Source organism: Panthera onca, chromosome A2, assembly GCF_046562875.1.
Source record: "Panthera onca isolate mPanOnc1 chromosome A2, mPanOnc1 haplotype 2, whole genome shotgun sequence".
Classification (NCBI taxonomy): domain Eukaryota; kingdom Metazoa; phylum Chordata; class Mammalia; order Carnivora; family Felidae; genus Panthera; species Panthera onca.
In genome coordinates this window covers 12,638,788-12,656,383 of record NC_138340.1, presented here as the reverse complement: position 1 = coordinate 12,656,383, position 17,596 = coordinate 12,638,788, and the positions used below count along the sequence as shown (strand labels likewise).

The 17,596-nt window shown below is 45.5% G+C and overlaps 1 protein-coding gene across 4 annotated transcripts in view; it reads right to left on the bottom strand.

Moving 5' to 3' along the window:
- NWD1 (NACHT and WD repeat domain containing 1) overlaps nt 1–17,596 on the bottom strand; it is a 76,068-nt gene that overhangs the window by 24,394 nt on the left and 34,078 nt on the right. For all 4 annotated transcript variants that reach the window (XR_013554277.2, XM_078443228.2, XM_078443227.2 and 1 more), the window contains 4 exons: nt 14,707–14,904; nt 11,740–11,862; nt 4,435–4,643; nt 1,041–1,313 (listed from right to left, as the gene is read on the bottom strand). Coding sequence is in view for 3 of the 4 variants with exons in the window: in XM_078443228.2 (XP_078299354.2) it covers nt 1,041–1,313; nt 4,435–4,643; nt 11,740–11,862; nt 14,707–14,904 (803 nt within the window). In the remaining variant the exon portion in view is untranslated. The remainder of the gene's footprint in view (nt 1–1,040; nt 1,314–4,434; nt 4,644–11,739; nt 11,863–14,706; nt 14,905–17,596) is intronic.

Genomic DNA, 17,596 nt, shown 5'->3' with positions numbered 1-17,596 from the left:
ATATACGGTGCAATATTGGCTTCTCAGCTGCTGATTTCTGAGCATCTGACAGCCACCAGGCCGAGAGCCAAAAACTTTACATTCATTACCTCCGGGAGGGGCACAGACAGGACGCCTCGGGGGCCAAGAAAAGGGAGTTGTTGGCACTAATCCAAGCCAATGTTTAAAAAAAAATATTTGTTCACCTTCATGTAGTGGGGGTGGGAGAAATGAATTTCCTCATGGCTCTCACTGTTGATTTTTTTAACTGCTGATTGAAAAAAAATGTTTCTTTTAAAACTTAGAGAGTTAAACAATACTGTATAAGATGGGGGGGGGGGGGGAAAGAAGTATCCAGAGCACATCAGGAACACCTCTCCACCTTTCCTGCCATTGTCCCTTCACCCCAGAAGGGGTGTTGTCTACTTTGTAAGCACCTGCTTGCATAGATGAGCATTTACACGACCATCCTTTTTTGCACCATCCATCATAGATACTGTTCTGCAAGTTTGCTTTTACTTAATGCGTCTGGGGCAGCGGTTCTCAAAGGGTGGGAGGGCGATTTTGTGCCACCCTCGCCGGCCAAGAGCTGGCAATGCCTCGAGTCATTTTTGTCAGGACCGAGTGCCAACAATGACCCACATTGGCCGGCCCCCAGGAGACACCAAGAGAGGTTTCCTGAAACGCGCAGAGTTGCAAATCCCTGGAATTAAGAAGCCAAATGTCATTTATTAAAAGATCAAAGGTAGGGGTGCCCGGGTGGCTCAAGTCGGTGAAGCGTCTGACTTCGGCTCAGGTCACGATCTCGCGGTGCGTGGGTTCGAGCCCTGCGTCGGGCTCTGTGCTTGCAGCTCGGAGCCTGGAGCCTGCTTTGGATTCTGTGTCGCCCTCCTTCTCTGCCCCTCCCCTGCTCAGGCTCTGTCTCTCTCTCTCTCTCTCTCAAAAATAAAATAAACATAAATAAATAAAATAAAATAAACAATAAAAAATGACCGAAGGTGAAGACATTGGGCACTTTGGGGCCAAGCAATGTGGGCGTCACACTCAGTAAAGCAGCTTACCAAGGAGACGGAGCCCTTGCTGAACCCGGTGACCATCTTCCCCTGCTTCTGGAGCGAGACCCCACAGGTAGGCGTTTCTTCCTTGATGCTGGATAAATGTTGCCTCCCCTGCGGCTTTCCTGTGGCCGAGCTCCACAGGCTGGCCACGCCACCCTGGGACACGGTCAGCAGCGTGGCCCGGGAAGCCAGCACTGCTGCATACACCCAGCAGTCAGAGGGATCTCCCAGGATCTGGAAAACCAGTTCTGCAGTTTCTAGATGCCACGCACTGACCTAATGGAGTCGTGAAAAGGAAGAGAAATCTCAGTGAGAGACCCGGGTGGTGGGTTTTCCAGGGGCAAACGCAAAACCCATGCTTTTTCGTAGCGCATGCATTTTCTTTTCAGCATTGGCAGTTCCAAACAAGGCAGGCGGGAGACACATCCTGGATTAGAGCCTAGAACAGCAAAAGGACATTGGTGGAAAACTTGATGCAATCCAAGTGAAGTCTGCGTTGGGCTGATAGAAATGACCAATATTAATGTCTTAGCTGTGGCGGATGTACCCTGGTTATGTAAGATGTTGACATTACGGGAGACTGAACAGAAGGGCATATGGGAACTCTTTCTAATAGCTCTATCACTTTTCCACGAACCTAAAATTTCTCCAAAGTGACAGTCTCAAGAATGAGAGCAAAGTTAGCCACGCCGTATACATTCACATATGTTCACCTCAAGTAATTACTGATCAGAGCAGATTTCATATTTAACCTCACCAGAAAAAGTACCTTTTTTAATTGACAGTAACCATTTAAATAGTAAACATTTGCCCATTAATTCTCCTTTTGGGGTTTACTCTAAAAAAAATTTTTTTAATGTTTATTTATTCTCGAGAGAGTGCGAGCAGGGGAGGGGCAGAGAGGGAGACACAAAATTGGAAGCACACAAAATTGGAGACACAAAATTGGACAGCTCCAGGCTCTGAGCTGTCAGCACAGAGCCCAACGCGGGGCTGGAATTCACGAACCGTGACATCATGACCTGAGCCGAAGTCAGATGCTTAACCGACTAAGCCACCCAGGCACCCCTGGGGTTTACTCTAAAAAAATATGGAGAGATACAAAGATCTATGTAGAAGGAAAGTTGCCTCAGTTATTTGAAGGTGCAAATAACTGGAAACAACTTATCTGTCCAGCAGTAAGGGATCACGTACATAACTACCATGGAGTCATGCAAGGCAATCTTACGAAGTCACTAAGCATGCTGTTTTTGAAGAATGCTTAAGGTCATGGACAAATAAAATCGATTTCTAAAACTGCATCTATAGCTTCATATATGTTTTTATCCCCATTTTGTGTTATACATACATGCACATGTGTATGTGTATGAAACCCACATAAAATAAAACCCTGTAAAATGTTAACAGCATTTGTCTTAGGGATTGTTTATTATCATTTCTTATTTCTTTACTGTATTTTCCTGACTTCTGCTGATAACCAAATGATTTCTTTAACCAGTTTTGCAATCAATCAACACCTCTCTAATATTTAAGCCCGCACCGTCAGTAAAAATACAAGGCAAGCTGCATGTGACTTTAAATTTTTTATCAATCACTTTAGAAAAAGTAAGAAGAAGGGTGCCTGCGTGGCTCAGTCTCGGGTCATGATCTCACAGTTTGTGAGTTCGAGCCCCACATCCGGCTCTCTGCTGACAGCGGGGAGCCTGCTTCAGATCCTCTGTCTTCCTCTCTCTGTCCCTCCCTGACTTGTGCCCCCGGGCGACTGCTTGCTCTCTCTCTCTCTCTCTCAAAAATAAAATAAACATTAAAAAAAAGTAAGAAAAACAAGGGAGAGCAATTTAAATAATACATTTTACTTAACCCATATGTCCAAATGTTATCATTTCAACATGTAATCAATATAAAATTATCATTAAAATATGTTACATCATTTTTATGATACTAGGGCTTTGAAATCCAGTGTGTTTTAAATTTAGGGCACATCTCAATCCAGAATAAGCACATTTCAGGTGTTCAGTAGCCACGTCTGGATGGTGATGGCCCACACTGGACAGCACAGTTTATAAGCTACCGATATTGCTTACATGAACAACTTCCATTTACTAATAAAATATAATAATTAACAGCTACTAATTATTTGGTGATTACTATGTACCAAGCACTATGCCACATGGTTTAGTCATTATCTCATCTAGTAGATGAAGCAGAGCGGTAAAGTACTGTATCAAGATCACTCAGCTTGCAAAGAAGTCACCTGGGAATTAGCTAGAGATTTTTTCCCAAGCCTTTAGTTACTAAGCTTTCACTCACTATTCTTCTGTGTCTCTATTCATAAAACAATCAGATCATAGGGTTATAGGTGATATAAAAGAATAACACAGCAGAATACACATTGTTTTCAGTTGCAGGTGGGACATTTACCAGAAAAAGATCATAAAATGAATCTCAAATGAAAGGATTCATCATACAAATGAAATTAAATTAGGGAGAAAAAAAAGGTAAGCTATCTGGGAATCTTTCAAATATCTGGAAATGAATAGCATACTTCTTTTTTTTTTTTTTTATAATTGTTTTAACATTGGGGCGCCTGGGTGGCTCAGTCAGTTGGGTGTTCGACTTTGGCTCAGGTCATGATCTCCTGATTCATGGGTTTGAGCCCCGCATCGGGCTCTGTGCTGACGGTCCAGAGTCTGGAGCCTGCTACGGATTCTGTGTCTCCCTCTCTGCCCTCCCTGATTGTGCTTTCTCTCTCTCTCTCTCTCTCTTGAAAATAATTAAACATTAAAAACAAATTTAAAAACAAATTTTTTTAACGTTTATTCATTCTTGAGAGATAGAGAGCATGAGCTGGGGAGGAGCAGAGAGAGAGAGAGGGAGACACCGAATCCGAAGCAGGCTCCAGGTTCCGAACTGTCAGCATAGACCCTGATGCAGGGCTCAGACCCACAAACCGTGAGATCATGACCTGAGCCTAAGCCAGACACTTAACTGAATGAGCCACCCGGGGGCCCCAAATACCACACCTCTAAATAACCCATGGAATAAAGAACAAATCAAAAGGGAAATCCAAATGTATTTTAAACTGAATGCAAATGGTAATATGATGTATCAAGGTTTGTGGGATTCAAGTAAAGCTGTACTCAGAGGGAAATTCATAGTACTAAAAATGACCAAGTTAAAAAAGATTAAAGGTCTCAATTCTTCAGGGTCAGATAGAACTATTGAAATCATCTAATCCAACTGAAGTTTGAAACCCCTGATAGCATCCTATCAAGTGGTTGTGTACCCCTGTTTACACCCACCCCCTATCAGGGAGCCCCTCCTTATAGAAACAGCATATACTGTCTTGGAAAGCTCTGGTCTCTTTCCTTTGCAAACAGGGGCAGGTGTTTGTTACCTTTGAGCCAGATGCCAAATACACAACCTTCTTTGTTTCATCCAAGTGAAGACTCCAGGTCTCAGGTTGCATGGGATCCTTTGAGCCTCCATCCCAAATGGTGAATTTCTCCTGGCCAGTCAGTAGATTCCACAAGCGCAGTGTATGGTCCTTTGAGGCAGAGAGGGCAAGTGTCCCTTTGGCAAACACCTTCACATACCTCACCTCTCCTGCAGTAGACCAGGGTCGGGGAGAATACATTAGCTGAAAACATTTTGACCTTCCAACTACCAAAATGCCTGTTGGTTTGGAAATTCCCTGGCTTACCAAAGAAAAGATGATGGCTTCAAACATAGCCAAATTACAAGTGACGGAATGTGGCAAAACCAAATTAAGAGTCGCAACATTGATATTACAAGCAATCATACGCCAATAAAATGGGCAATCTGGGAGAAATGGACAAATTCCTAGAAACATATCAACTACTAAAACTGAAACAGGCAGAAATAGAAAATTTGAACAGACCCATAACCAGTAAAAAAATTGAATTAGTAATCAAAAATCTCCCAAAAACCAGAGTCCAGGGCCAGATGGCTTTCCAGGGGAATTCTACCAAACATTTAAAGAAGAGTTAACACCTAATCTTTTGAAGTTGTTCCAAAAAATAGAAATGGAAGGAAAACATCCAAACTCTATGAAGCCAGCGCTACCTTGATTCCAAAACCAGACAGAGACCCCACTAAAAAGGAAAACTGTAGACTAATTTCCCTGATGAACATGGATGTAAAAATCCTCAACAAGATACTAGCCAACCAGATCCAACAATACATTAAAAGAATTATTCACCACGACCAAGTGGGATTTATACCTGGGATGCAAGGCTGGTTCAATATCCGCAAAACAACGTGTTTAACGTGACTCATCACATCAATAAAAGAAAGGACAAGAACCATATCATCCTCTAAATAGATGCAGAGAAAGCATTTGACCAAATACAGCATTCTTTCTTGATAAAAACCCTCAAGAAAGTAGGAACAGAAGGATCATATCTCAAGATCATAAAAGCCGTATATGAAAGACCCACTGCTAATATTGTCCTCAATGGGGAAAAACTGAGAGCTTTCCCCCTAAGGTCAGGAACATGACGGGGATATCCATTCTCACCACTGGTATCCAATATAGTATTGGAAGTCTTAGCCTCAGCAATCAGACAACACAAAGAAATAAAAGGCATCCAGATCGGCCAGAAGGAGGTCAAACTTTCACTCTTCGCAGATGACATACTACTCTATATGGAAAACCCAAAAGATTCCACCAAAAAACTACTAGAACTGATCCAGGAATACAGCAAAGTCTCTCATCAACCTTCTGTTGAATATTTCCAATGAGTAAGAGTCTTGAACTGGAGGATGTGAGCATTTCTATGGTGGATAAAGGGTATGTGGGACTTTTCTGCACTATTTTAGCAACTTCTTATGAGTCTAGAATTATTTCAAAATAAAATGCTCAGAAAAAAAGGGAAAAAGGAAAAATGTGCATACAATTTGACTCAGAAATCCCACTTTTAAGAATGTGTCTTACAGAGGGGCGCCTGGGTGGCTCAGTCAGTTGAGCATCTGATTTCGGCTCGGGTCATGATCTCTCAGCTCGTGAGTTTGAGACCCCGTCGGGTTCTGTGCTGACAGCTTGGAGACTGGAGCCCGCTTCAGATTCTGTGTCTCCCTCTCTATCTGCCCCTCCCCTGCTCATGCTCTGTCTTTCTCTCTCTCTCTCTCTCAAAAATAAATAAACATTAAAAAATTAAAAAAAAAAAAAAGAATGTGCCCTATAGAAATAATAGCATAAGTGTGTGAAGATGTCAGACGTTAATTGCAGCATTGTCTTATAAAAAGAAAATTGCCAACAACCTGTTTATGAAAAGGGAGTTGTTAAAGAATATGGTGTATCTGTATAAAGAATATTACAAAGCCATTAAAAATAATAAGATAGATGTATACATACACCTAACTATGATAAATTATTACAACAGCCAATACTTACTGAGGGCTTTCTATGTGCCAAGCATAGTGGTTAGTAGTTTCCATGCATTAAACTCCTTCAATCTCATAAAAATTGTGCGAGGTACTATTATTATCCCATTGCATAGATACGGAAACTGAGGCACAGCTGAGTACAGTAACTTATCCCAAACCACATGATTAATAAGTCGTGGAGCCAGGACTCCAGCCCAGAACTCAAGCTCTCAATCTCTACGTGATATATTCTACAATATATTGTGACAAAAGCAAGTTACAGCCCAGTGTATAAAATAGTACCATCTGCTTTTGACAAAAACTCAAAGTACATGAACTTATACAGAGCTACATCTGCATAAGCCTAGAAAAAAATTAGTTCTGGCATTTAATAAACTCTGACTACCAATCAGTTCCACGGAGACTGAAGGGTAGGAGAGACTAAAGGGAGTTTTATCTCTTTATAATTCAAAGGACAGTAGGACAGTGGGTAATTTTGATTTGTTGTGGTTTGGGTATTTTTCAACCAAAAGTTTTATAAATAGTAACGTGTTGCAGAATATCTCCGTATGTGGAACACTATGTCACAGTAAAAGTGAATTAGAGACATACACACAATGTGGAAAGAGGCAAAATACGTGATGTTAACTGAAAAAACCAAAAGGTTATGCAAGCAAAGGCTTAGATGACTATATATAAAACTGTATATATGTGTGTATATCCGAACACCTGCTGGGGGAAGGGACTAGAACAACAATATGCTGATAAATGATGAACAACAGACTCTCCAGAGGGGTTGGGGGAAGCCCTGACTTGTGGCATTTTGTCAATTTCCTTGGTGTAACTATTCCCGCCCGTGGTTGATTTCAAGCCACTAACATGACCCCTCATTGAATATAAGGTTGTGAAGAGAGTTCAGTAGCAGCCCATTTCCACCTTGCAGGTATGGTAGTCAAGCACACGGGTAATAAAGTGCAGTATAATACTTTGAAAGTAGTAAGTTTTAGGGCGTCTGGGTGGCTCAGTCGGTTAAAGTTGAGCATCTGATTCATGGTTTCTGCTCAGGTCATGATCTCGCCGCTCTTGAGTTCAAGCCCCAATTGGGCTCTGCACTCTCAGCTCGGGATTCTCTCTTCTTGGGATTCTCTCTCTCCACCTCTCTCTCTGCCCCTCCCCTGCTGGAGCTTGTTCACGCTCGCTCGCTCTCTCTCAAAATAAATAAACACACAAAAAAGAAAGTGATGAGTTTTGGATATGTATTACCTTGTTTGAATAGAATTGACTTAACTGCAAGCTTCTAAAATTTCATATTTGATAATGCCTGTGATCACTGCCTCACCACATTCCTGAGAACTTCACAATCAGGTCTCTTGCAAACACCAGGGCAAACCACGTCCAGCTTGCTAGCATGTGATGGGAAATTTTCACTCTCCTTATTACATATGCCTGTAACGCTTTCCGTTTTGTTAGTAAACTGATTGCTGAGTTTTCCTAATTACAAATAATAAGACTTTGATGACTTAAAAAAATTTGTGTGTGTGTGTGTTTACTTATTTTGAGAGAGAAAGAGTATGAGTGGGGGAGGGGCAGAGAGAGAGGGAGACACAGAATCGGAAACAAGCTCCAGGCTCTGAACTGTTGGCACAGAGCCCGATGCGGGGCTTGAACTCACAAACTGTGAGATCATGACCTGAGCTGAAGTCGGACACTTAACCGACTGAGCTACCCAGGTGCCCCGTTGATGACTTTTTAAAAAATGAATCAAGGTCCATGGGTAAATGGGTTCAGGTCCTGGACAGGTGGCCCACGCACACAAAAATACAAATATCGGATAGACCTATGTGAAACTAGCCATCCTGATGATAATAAAATGAATGGAATCTGACAGATACTCTATCAGTACCCACGTCATTCCCAGCTCTTGGGAAAAAAAAAAAAGAATATGTTGAGGACGTCTGATGCTGGCAGCTTTGGGGTCGGGGGAGGGGCAGTTTATTCTGCTACATATATACTTCTCAAAACCCATAGAAATGCTCACATCCTCCAGTTCAAGACTCCTACTCACTGGAAATATTCAACAGAAGGAAAAAAATGTTGATGAGAGTAAAAAGAGGTTCATCACAGTAGAATCCATAATAGCAGAACACTACAAATAGCCTAAATAACAAAAATTTAAAAAAATGAACGAAATAAAAATAAACTTAAAAAACTTTTTAAGGTTTTAATTTTTATGTTGAGAGAGAAAGAGAGACAGTGAGCAGGGGAGGGGCGGAGAGAGAGAGAGAGAGAGAGAGAGAGACAGAATCCTCAGCAGGCTCCAGGGTGTGAGCTGTCAGCACAGAGCCTGACGCAGGGGTCTTGAACGTACAAGCTGTGAGATCATGACCTAAGCCAAAGTCGGACGCTTAACCGACTGAACCACCCAGGCGCCCCAAAATAAAATAAATTAAAAAAAAATCATTTAATGGGAATGCAAGCTGATGCAGCCACTCTGGAAAACAGTATGGAGGTTTCTCAAAAAATTAAAAATAGAACTACTCTACAACCCAGCAATTGCACTACTAGGCATTTATCCACGGGATGCAGGTGTGCTGTTTCAAAGGGACACACGCACCCCCATGTTTATAGCAGCACTATCGACAATAGCCAAAGTATGGAGAGAGTCCAAATGTCCATCGATAGATGAACGGATAAAGAAGATGTGGTATATATATACAATGGAATATTACTCGACAAGGAAAAAGAATGAAATCTTGCCATTTGCCACGACGTGGATGGAACTGGAGGGTATTATGCTGAGTGAAATTGGTCAGAGAAAGACAAAAATCATATGATTTCACTCATATGAGGACTTTAAGAGACAAAACAGATGAACATAAGGGAAGGGAAACAAAAATAATATAAAAACAGGGAGGGGGACAAAACAGAAGAGACTCATAAATATGGAGAACAGACTGAGGGTTACAGGAGGGGTTGTGGGAGGGGGGATGGGCTAAATGGGTAAGGGGCACTGAGGAATCTACTCCTGAAATCATTGTTGCACTAGATGCTAACTAATTTGGACGTCAATTTATAAAAATAAGGGGCGCTTGGGTGGCTCAGTCGGTTGAGCGTCCGACTTCGGCTCAGGTCATGATCTCGGGGTCCGTGAGTTCAAGCCCCGCGTCAGGCTCTGTGCGGACAGCTCAGAGCCTGGAGCCTGTTTCGGATTCTGTGTCTTCCTCTCTCTCTTCCCCTCCCCCGCTCATGCCCTGTCTCTCACTCTGTCAAAAATAAATGAACATTAAAAAAATAATAAAATAATAATACAAAACAAGTTAAAATAAAAACATTTTTAAAAATCATTTAATACATTCTGGAACATGATCTGTTGAGAAGAATGAAATATTTTGCTGCATTTAAACATGATAAATGTGACACTGGATGGATCACAACAGCAAGGTTCCTAACAGCCTCAAGTTGGAAACAATGTAAATGCCCTCCGACTGATACGGATACTGTTCCTTCCACCTCGTATGTAATACGGATACTGTTCCTTCCGCGATACTGTTCCTTCCACATCGAATGTCCCGCACCAGAAAGTTGATAGATCCAGGAAGCACATGGGTGGTTGCCATGGGGCTGGGCGTGAGAGTGGAGATGTACTCCACAGAGGGCGGGCCGCGCAGAGAGGACTCCTTGGGGTGATGGAAAGTTCTAGCATTAGGGTGATGGTTGTACAACTCAGTAAATCTAAAAATCGTTGCATTACACTTAAAACAGGTGAAATGGTATGTCAATTACACCTCAATAAAGTTGTTTTTTAAAAAAAGATTCAATGGAAATAAAAGATTGGTTATGGCAAAATGTTGAGAAAAAATTATAAAACTGTACATACTTAAATTGCAGTGACATATATTTTTTATATGAGAGAGAGAGAGAGAGAGAGAGAGTGTGTGCGCAAGTGAAGGAGGGGCAGAGAGAGAAAGAGAATCTTAAGCAGGCTCCATGCTCAATGCAGAGCCTGACTCGGGGCTCGATCCCACGACCCTCGGATCATGACCTGAGTCCAAATCAAGAGTCGGTTGCTCAACAGACTGAGCCACCCAGAAGCTCCATAATGATAAAATAGTTTTTTAATATCTTTATTGAGATATAATTCACGGGCATGAAATTCCCCCATCCCATTTATGACGGTACAATTCGTTGGTCTTCGTGTGGTCACAGAGCTGTGACACTGTCACCACAGTCTACAATAAGAGTGTTTTCAAAACCTAAAAAAGCTGGCATTCCCTCCCCCTTTCTCTCCTTGTCGTTTCAACCATTTGGAGGCGTGTAATTCATTGGCATCTAACACATTCGCAATGCTGTGCAACCGTCACCCCTATGTGATTCCGGAACATTTCCATCACCCCCAAAAGGAACCCCTGTCCTCATGAGCAATCACTTCCCATTCCTCCCTCGCCAACCAGCAACAACTAATCTGTTTTGTGTCTCTCTAGATCTGCCTGTTCTGGACATTTTGTATAAACAAATCATACTGACTGTAAGCTTTTGTGACTGGCTTCTTTGATTTGCTATAATGTCTCAAGCTCCAGCCTCGTGGCGACCTTGCTGTTCTGTAAACACACCAGCCTCCCTCCCCTGTCCCTGCCCTTTGCACACTTCTTTCTTCACGCCCTTTGTGTCTTGGCCGAAGCATCCCCAGCTGGGAGAAATGCTTTACCTAACTGTCCTAAGTCGGTCACTTGGACTGCTGCTCAGACATCTTGTTGCCCTGATTACCATGCATAACTACATTTCACCTTCCCAAATGCCTGAGTCTGACTCGGGCCAGTGTTAAGGTAAGGTGAGCGAGGCACTCATCTTGGGTGCCAAATGTAAGGAGGTGCCAAATTACCGAGCTTCCGTTTTGCCCTTGGCTCCCATATGGCTTGGCACAGTGCTCTTGCCAATCCTGTCTTTAAGACAGCTTGAGATTTATTCATGGTGGATTTTTTTTTTTTGCATTAATTTTTATTTTTAAAAATATTCCATTGCAATCTTATTTATCTTAAAAAAATTTTGTTTTATCCTTGTTTATTTTTGAGAGAGAGAGAGAGAGAGACAGAGCATGAGCAGGGGAGGGGCTGAGAGAGAGGGAGACACAGAATCCGAAGCAGGTTCCAGGCTCTGAGCCATCAGCACAGAGCCCGAGGCGGGGCTCGAACCCACGAACCGCGAGATCGTGACCTGAGCCGAAGTTGGATGTTCAAACCAACTGAGCCACACAGGCGCCCCGAAACCTTATCTATCTTGATGACGAAGTTGACAAAGCCCACTTTGCAGGCCTCACCTGTGTGTCCCATGTGCATATGGATCACCTGATGTTCTTCCGTGTCCCACACAGCCACGGTGCCATCATGGGTGCCGACAACCAGCAGCCTCTCTTCCACGCTCCACGCCATGGCCGTGATGCCTGCAGCCACACAGAGACAACAGCGAGCGACCACGTCAGCTCCCGTGTCTGAGCGCTCAGCCATGGGGCCCTCTAATGGGCCCCCGCTTCACAGATAGGGAAACCGAGGCACAGAGTCAGCCCCTTGTCCAGAGCCACACACCTAGAAAGTTCCAGCACTGTCAGACGCCAGGTTCAGATCTCGACTGCAATGCTCATGTTGCTCTTAGGGACGACGCTAGGTCGTAAGTGTCTCCCAAGCTCAGCGGTTCTCACGCAGGGGCGATTCCTTTCCCGGCTCAGTGCCTCAGTTTCCCATATATAAAATAGGGGAAAGTTGAAATCAGAGCCAGTCCAAGTCTGAGAGGACATTCACTGTGTGTGACCCTGGAAATGTGAGCTCAAACTTCTCATTTAGCAAATGAAAAAACTGAAGCCCAGAGTGGGTAGAAACTTTCCGAGCTTTGACATAACTAGGGCTCCTACAGAGGCACAGTGGGTCTGGAACACAAAACGTCTCCCTACCCGGGGGGGTGGCAAAAACAAAAGCTTCTCTGTGACTGCCACTTCCTAATCAGTCACTGCACTGTGATTTGTCCCCCATAGCCATCCGGTCAGACTTCTTTTTGTAACAAAGCTCACAGCCCACAGGTGTTAGCTGATTGCGCATTCACCCGGACAAAGGCCATATTTCCCAAGCTCCCTTGCAGCAGAAGATAGCCAAGATCTTACCAAGGAGACACTTCTCACAGACGCGATAAATTCTGCTTCTAGACCACTCCCTCAAAGGGAAGGGGTCTGCCATCCACCTCCCCTTCCCACTTCCTACTGGCCGAAAGGCCATCCTATTGGTCGGGGCTGGAACGGCCACTGCTGAGCCGTCAACTGTTAGTTTCACATTGAAAATGGCAGAGCAACAAGAGTGAGTCTAGGTCCCTGATGCGAGAAGAAAGGGAGATGATTCATTTTCAGAAATACCAAATAAAAGCTGTGCTGTCTAATTGACAGTAGTTTTACAACCTATTGGAAATGTGTCCGAACCCCCTCCCCCACAATGGAGTCCCAGACCCTTAGACACTTCACTTCCAGGTTCCTCCTCCCCTCTGAGTTTCGCGGGCTTATTTTTCGCGGGCTTTGCAATGAGCACGCGCCAAAGGACCGAAGTCTCTGTGTCCCTTCGGGGAAGGTATATGCGTTCCAATCAGACTTTTTGCCTTACGTGGACATAGGCGACTACCAGTAAGGCTGCAACCTCTGCAGTACTCAGCCAATGAGGAACCAGGGGAGGGACTTGCCTCTGTAGTGCTCAGCCAGTGAGGAACCCGGGGAGGGACTTGCCTCTGTAGTACTCAGCCAGTGAGGAACCCGGGGAGGGACTTGCCTCTGTAGTGCTCAGCCAGTGAGGAACCAGGGGAGGGACTTGCCTCTGTTGTACTCAGCCAGTGAGGAACCCGGGGAGGGACTTGCCTCTGTAGTGCTCAGCCAGTGAGGAACCCGGGGAGGGACTTGCCTCTGTAGTGCTCAGCCAGTGAGGAACCAGGGGAGGGACTTGCAGCTAGGAGATAAATTGCCTGCTGTAACTGCCCCAACTGTGCCTGTCCATCAGACACCTGCCCTTGGTTGCTTAAACCCTAGCTTCCCTGTGCTCTGAGTCCGTGTCCCTCCTTGGATTGGGGCAGTGGGCTTATTTCTAACACCTGACACCTTGGAGACACAGTGTTACCTCTACTTATGCCTGGACTGTTGTGTGGGAGTGGGAGGAAATTAACTGCTTTTTTATTTAAGCCACTGCTATTTTGTCCCTTGTTACAGCCATTTGAACTTGTAACCTAACAAAGATAGTCTTCTCCATTAAATCAGATTCCCTTCTGAACACAGCATTCTAGCAGCTGTCCCTAAATCAGTTCCTCCATGTATGGTACTTCGTCTCTTAGAACTTCTGTTTTGGAAGCACTATGCCTTGGGAGTGTAGCTCTCCCTACAGGGCCATGTGGCACAGAAATGGCCCGACTTGCAATAACTGACATTCGAGCCACAACTTAATTGTATTTGCTGGCCTTTCAATAATGCAAGAAGTTATGCGTGGGCAGATAAAGGGGTGGATGAATGGAGGTAGACTGGGGCATGAGTGGATAGCTAGATGGCTGGCTGGATAAGTGGGTGAGTGGATGGGTGGATGTTAGATGAGTAGATAGATGAATCAACCGATAGATGGGTGGGCGGGCTGATGAATGGCTGGGTGCACAGATGGGTGGTGGGGTGAGTGAGTGAGTGAGTGTAAGATGTTCAGAGGGAAATGGAAAGATGAGTGGTGTGGACAGAGGGCTGAAAGATAGCTAATGGACTGACAGGTGGAGGGAAGGAAGGAAGGAGAAGGAAGGAAGGAAGGAAGTGTGGATGGATGGATGGATGGATGGACGGAAGGACAGACAGAAAGAAGGAGGGAAGCAAGGGATAACACATGAATAGAGAGAACTAAGTCCTCTAGTTTCTCTGACATTTTGGTGTCCCAGGAGAATCCATGAGTTCCACCAGCCTCTCAGGGACCAGTCGGACACAATCCCTAGCTTTTGGACTTACCAGCGCGAGCCAGTAAATCCCAGAAACTATCTGTAAAATGGACACTCGATTCTTAGAGGCAGCCAGCACCTCCTTGCTCTGGGCTCATTAGTGGTATTTACACTAGTAATCTACAGTCCCTGGGGGGCAGAGAGAGTGGAGTCAGCATGAGACAGCAAAGGCTTGCCCTGATGGCACCCCGGGGGCCTCCCTATACTGACAGAGGAGAGCCCCAGAGAGCAGCCAGAAACACCTGCCGTCCGCTGCCCTCAGGCATGAGGGGGCCTGGCAGTCCCAGAGACTCACCCTTGTGACAGCCGGTGAGGGTTGCCCGGAGGGGTCCTCCCGGGGGCTGGAGGAATCCCGTGAGGGGTACCAGCACAGGATGTGGGCACATCCGGAACCAGTTCTGGGCCTGTTGGCACAGCTGTCCCACCAGCGCCGGATGTGAGGTCGTGAAGAAATGGAGTCTGGCCAGGAGTTCTGTATATAGGATGCTCCTCTCTGCAACAAAGGGGACTCACGTTAAGGGGAAGGGCCATCTTCTCCTGCCTCTGTCTCTCTCCCCAAACACTCACCCCTACTTCCAGGGCCCCGGGTGGTTCTTAGCCTGGGTGGGGGTGGGGGGCCTTTGGCCTGGACTGGCCTTCCCCCTTTCTCATGCTAATCACCTCCTAATTTTAGCTAAAGGGCTACTTCTTTAAAAAGCCCTTTCCAGCCCAACCCACTAATCCACCTGCCCCACCCCCCAGCTCATCACAGCTACAATTAACCTTTCTTTGTGGCCCCGCCTCTCCTCACTACCCTAGACCTTGAGTTTCCTGAAACAGGAATGGGGTCTGTCTCGTTCATTGCTCTGTTCTTAGCACCTAGAACATCACAGACACCCGATAAGTTGTAGAGGCCGCTTTTAGGCAGCAAGCTTGAGCAGTGAAATGTAGAGCAAGGCTAAAGGGCCCACAGCCACCATGAAGCTGAATCCAGACAGGCCCATCAAGGCTGCTTCCGTTTGATAAGGACATTTGGGATTGCCTTTCGAGCCCATCTGGATAATCCAGGATAAACTCTCCGTCTCAAATTCCTTAATTTAGTCACATCGTTTGCCGCATAAGACAAGAGTCACAGGTTCCAAGGATTAGGAAGCGAATATATCTGTGGAGAGGGCAGTGCTTTCTGCCTATCCCAACAGAAATACCATCATTATTATCCCAAGTTCATAAAGGGGGAAATTGAGGCTCAGAGAAGTTAAGCAACTTGTACCAGGTCACACAGCCAGTAGGAGGCGGGAATCTGACCCAAAAAGTTTTATTCCAACCTTGAGTGAAGACCAGGGACGCTGAAGGCAAGCAGTTCATTGTCTCTGCTGTCAGCTTGTCCCAACTGTGGGGTTTGGGGCAATGGTGACAAAGCTTTGTGCCTTGGTTTGCTGGCAGGTGGAATGAGGCAAGGTCAGGACCAGGGTCAAGTGCCCCACTCACCATGGGTGCAAGATGTAAGGTGGCACCCACAAACACAACCATCAAGATAAATACTATTTCCATGCAATATTTTTAAAAAATCAAAATTAATGCCCCCCCAAACCCATGATGAACAAAATGTCAGCTTTTAAAATAAAAATAGAGTCAGAAACGCCATCGCACCCAATCATCCTGGAGCCTAAGGCAATAGGAGAAATTGGGAATGCTGGCGGGCTTTGGAGGAGGCTCCAAGTCCTGGAATGTGCTGGAGCTCAAGGTTGGCCGGCTGCGCCCTCTGGTGGTACGTTCATTCCTACACCCGCTGGTGCCGGGCCGGCCACAGGTTGTTAATCAAGGATTCCTGCAAAGAACATGCTGTGATTTGGGCTTTTAAATCTTCCCTCAAACTGGGCAGTTGTTCCCAAGGCTGTTTTTCCTGGCAACTCACTCCCTGTGAGGTTTACAACTGGTGAGCAAAAATGCACAAGAAAGGCATAAGCTGATGGTGGGCACCGGCCTCTTCCACTTGGGTGGCATCTTAGACATGCTTTAGTCCAATCCCACATTTTGCAGATGATGGAAACTGAGGCTCTGTGCAGAAATGGCTCATCCAAGGCCATTCACATCAACATGGTTGGTGCTGTCATGACAGTAACGGGCCCCTTGGATGGCCGCATGGGGACAGCCGTAGGTAGGAGGGTCGACCAGCATCCCCATTTTGCAGATGGAAAGACTGAGGACAGCAAGGCGGGGTGGGGTGGGGAGCGTCAGGGACTTGCAAGGTCACACCACCAGTAAGTGGCAAGGCCCAGATTTGAATTAACACAGTGGGGCTCAAAATCCGTGTTCTTGGCCAGGACTGGTCTATGTAGTAGGGCTGGCACACGGGTGATGCAAAAGAAAACCAACAGAAATAATAATTACGAGCCAAGGCAGGGGCGCCTGGGTGGCTCAGTGGGTTGAGCATACGGCTTGATTTCGGCTCAGATCATGACCCCAGAGTCATGTATCGAACCCCATGTCGGGCTCCGTGCTGGGCGTAGAGCCTGCTAGGGGTTCTCTCTCTCCTTCTGCCCCTCCCCACCTCGTGCATGCGTGTCTCTCTCTCTCCCTAATAAAAATTAAAAAAAATAAAAAGCGCTGAGACAGATGGAAAAAGGGTGTAGTGGTGAAGAATGCAGGGGCTGGAGGGTGTCCAGGCTCAGTGGGGGCTGGACAGGCTTCTCCCAGGAGGGGCATTTGGTTAAGCTCCAAGGGAGCCACAGAAGGGATATAGGGACTTAAGCACCTTCATAAAACTCCTTATAAAACCCTCAAATCAAAACCAGGTGGGGATTGTACGATAACAACCACCCAGGCCACCTCACGCTCATCAGGATGACTCTCAGTGTTTTAAAAACCAGAAAATGACGAGGGCTGGTGAGGACAGAGAGAAATCGGAGCCCCCGTGCGCTGCTTTGCTGGCGGGAACGTAAAACGGTGCAGCTGCCGTATGGTGGTTTCTCGAAAAAATGAACATCGAATTACGATCTGATCCGACAATTGTACTTCTGGGTGTCTACTCCAGAGAGTTTTTTTAAGCAGGGTCTTGAAAAGATAGTTGTATACCTGTGTTCCCAGCAGCATTCGTCACAACGGGCAATACGTAGAAACGACCCAAGTGTCCATCAGTGGAGGGATGGAGAAATGAAATGAGGTCCATCGGCCCAACGCAATGCTTTCCTGCCTTTTAAAGATGG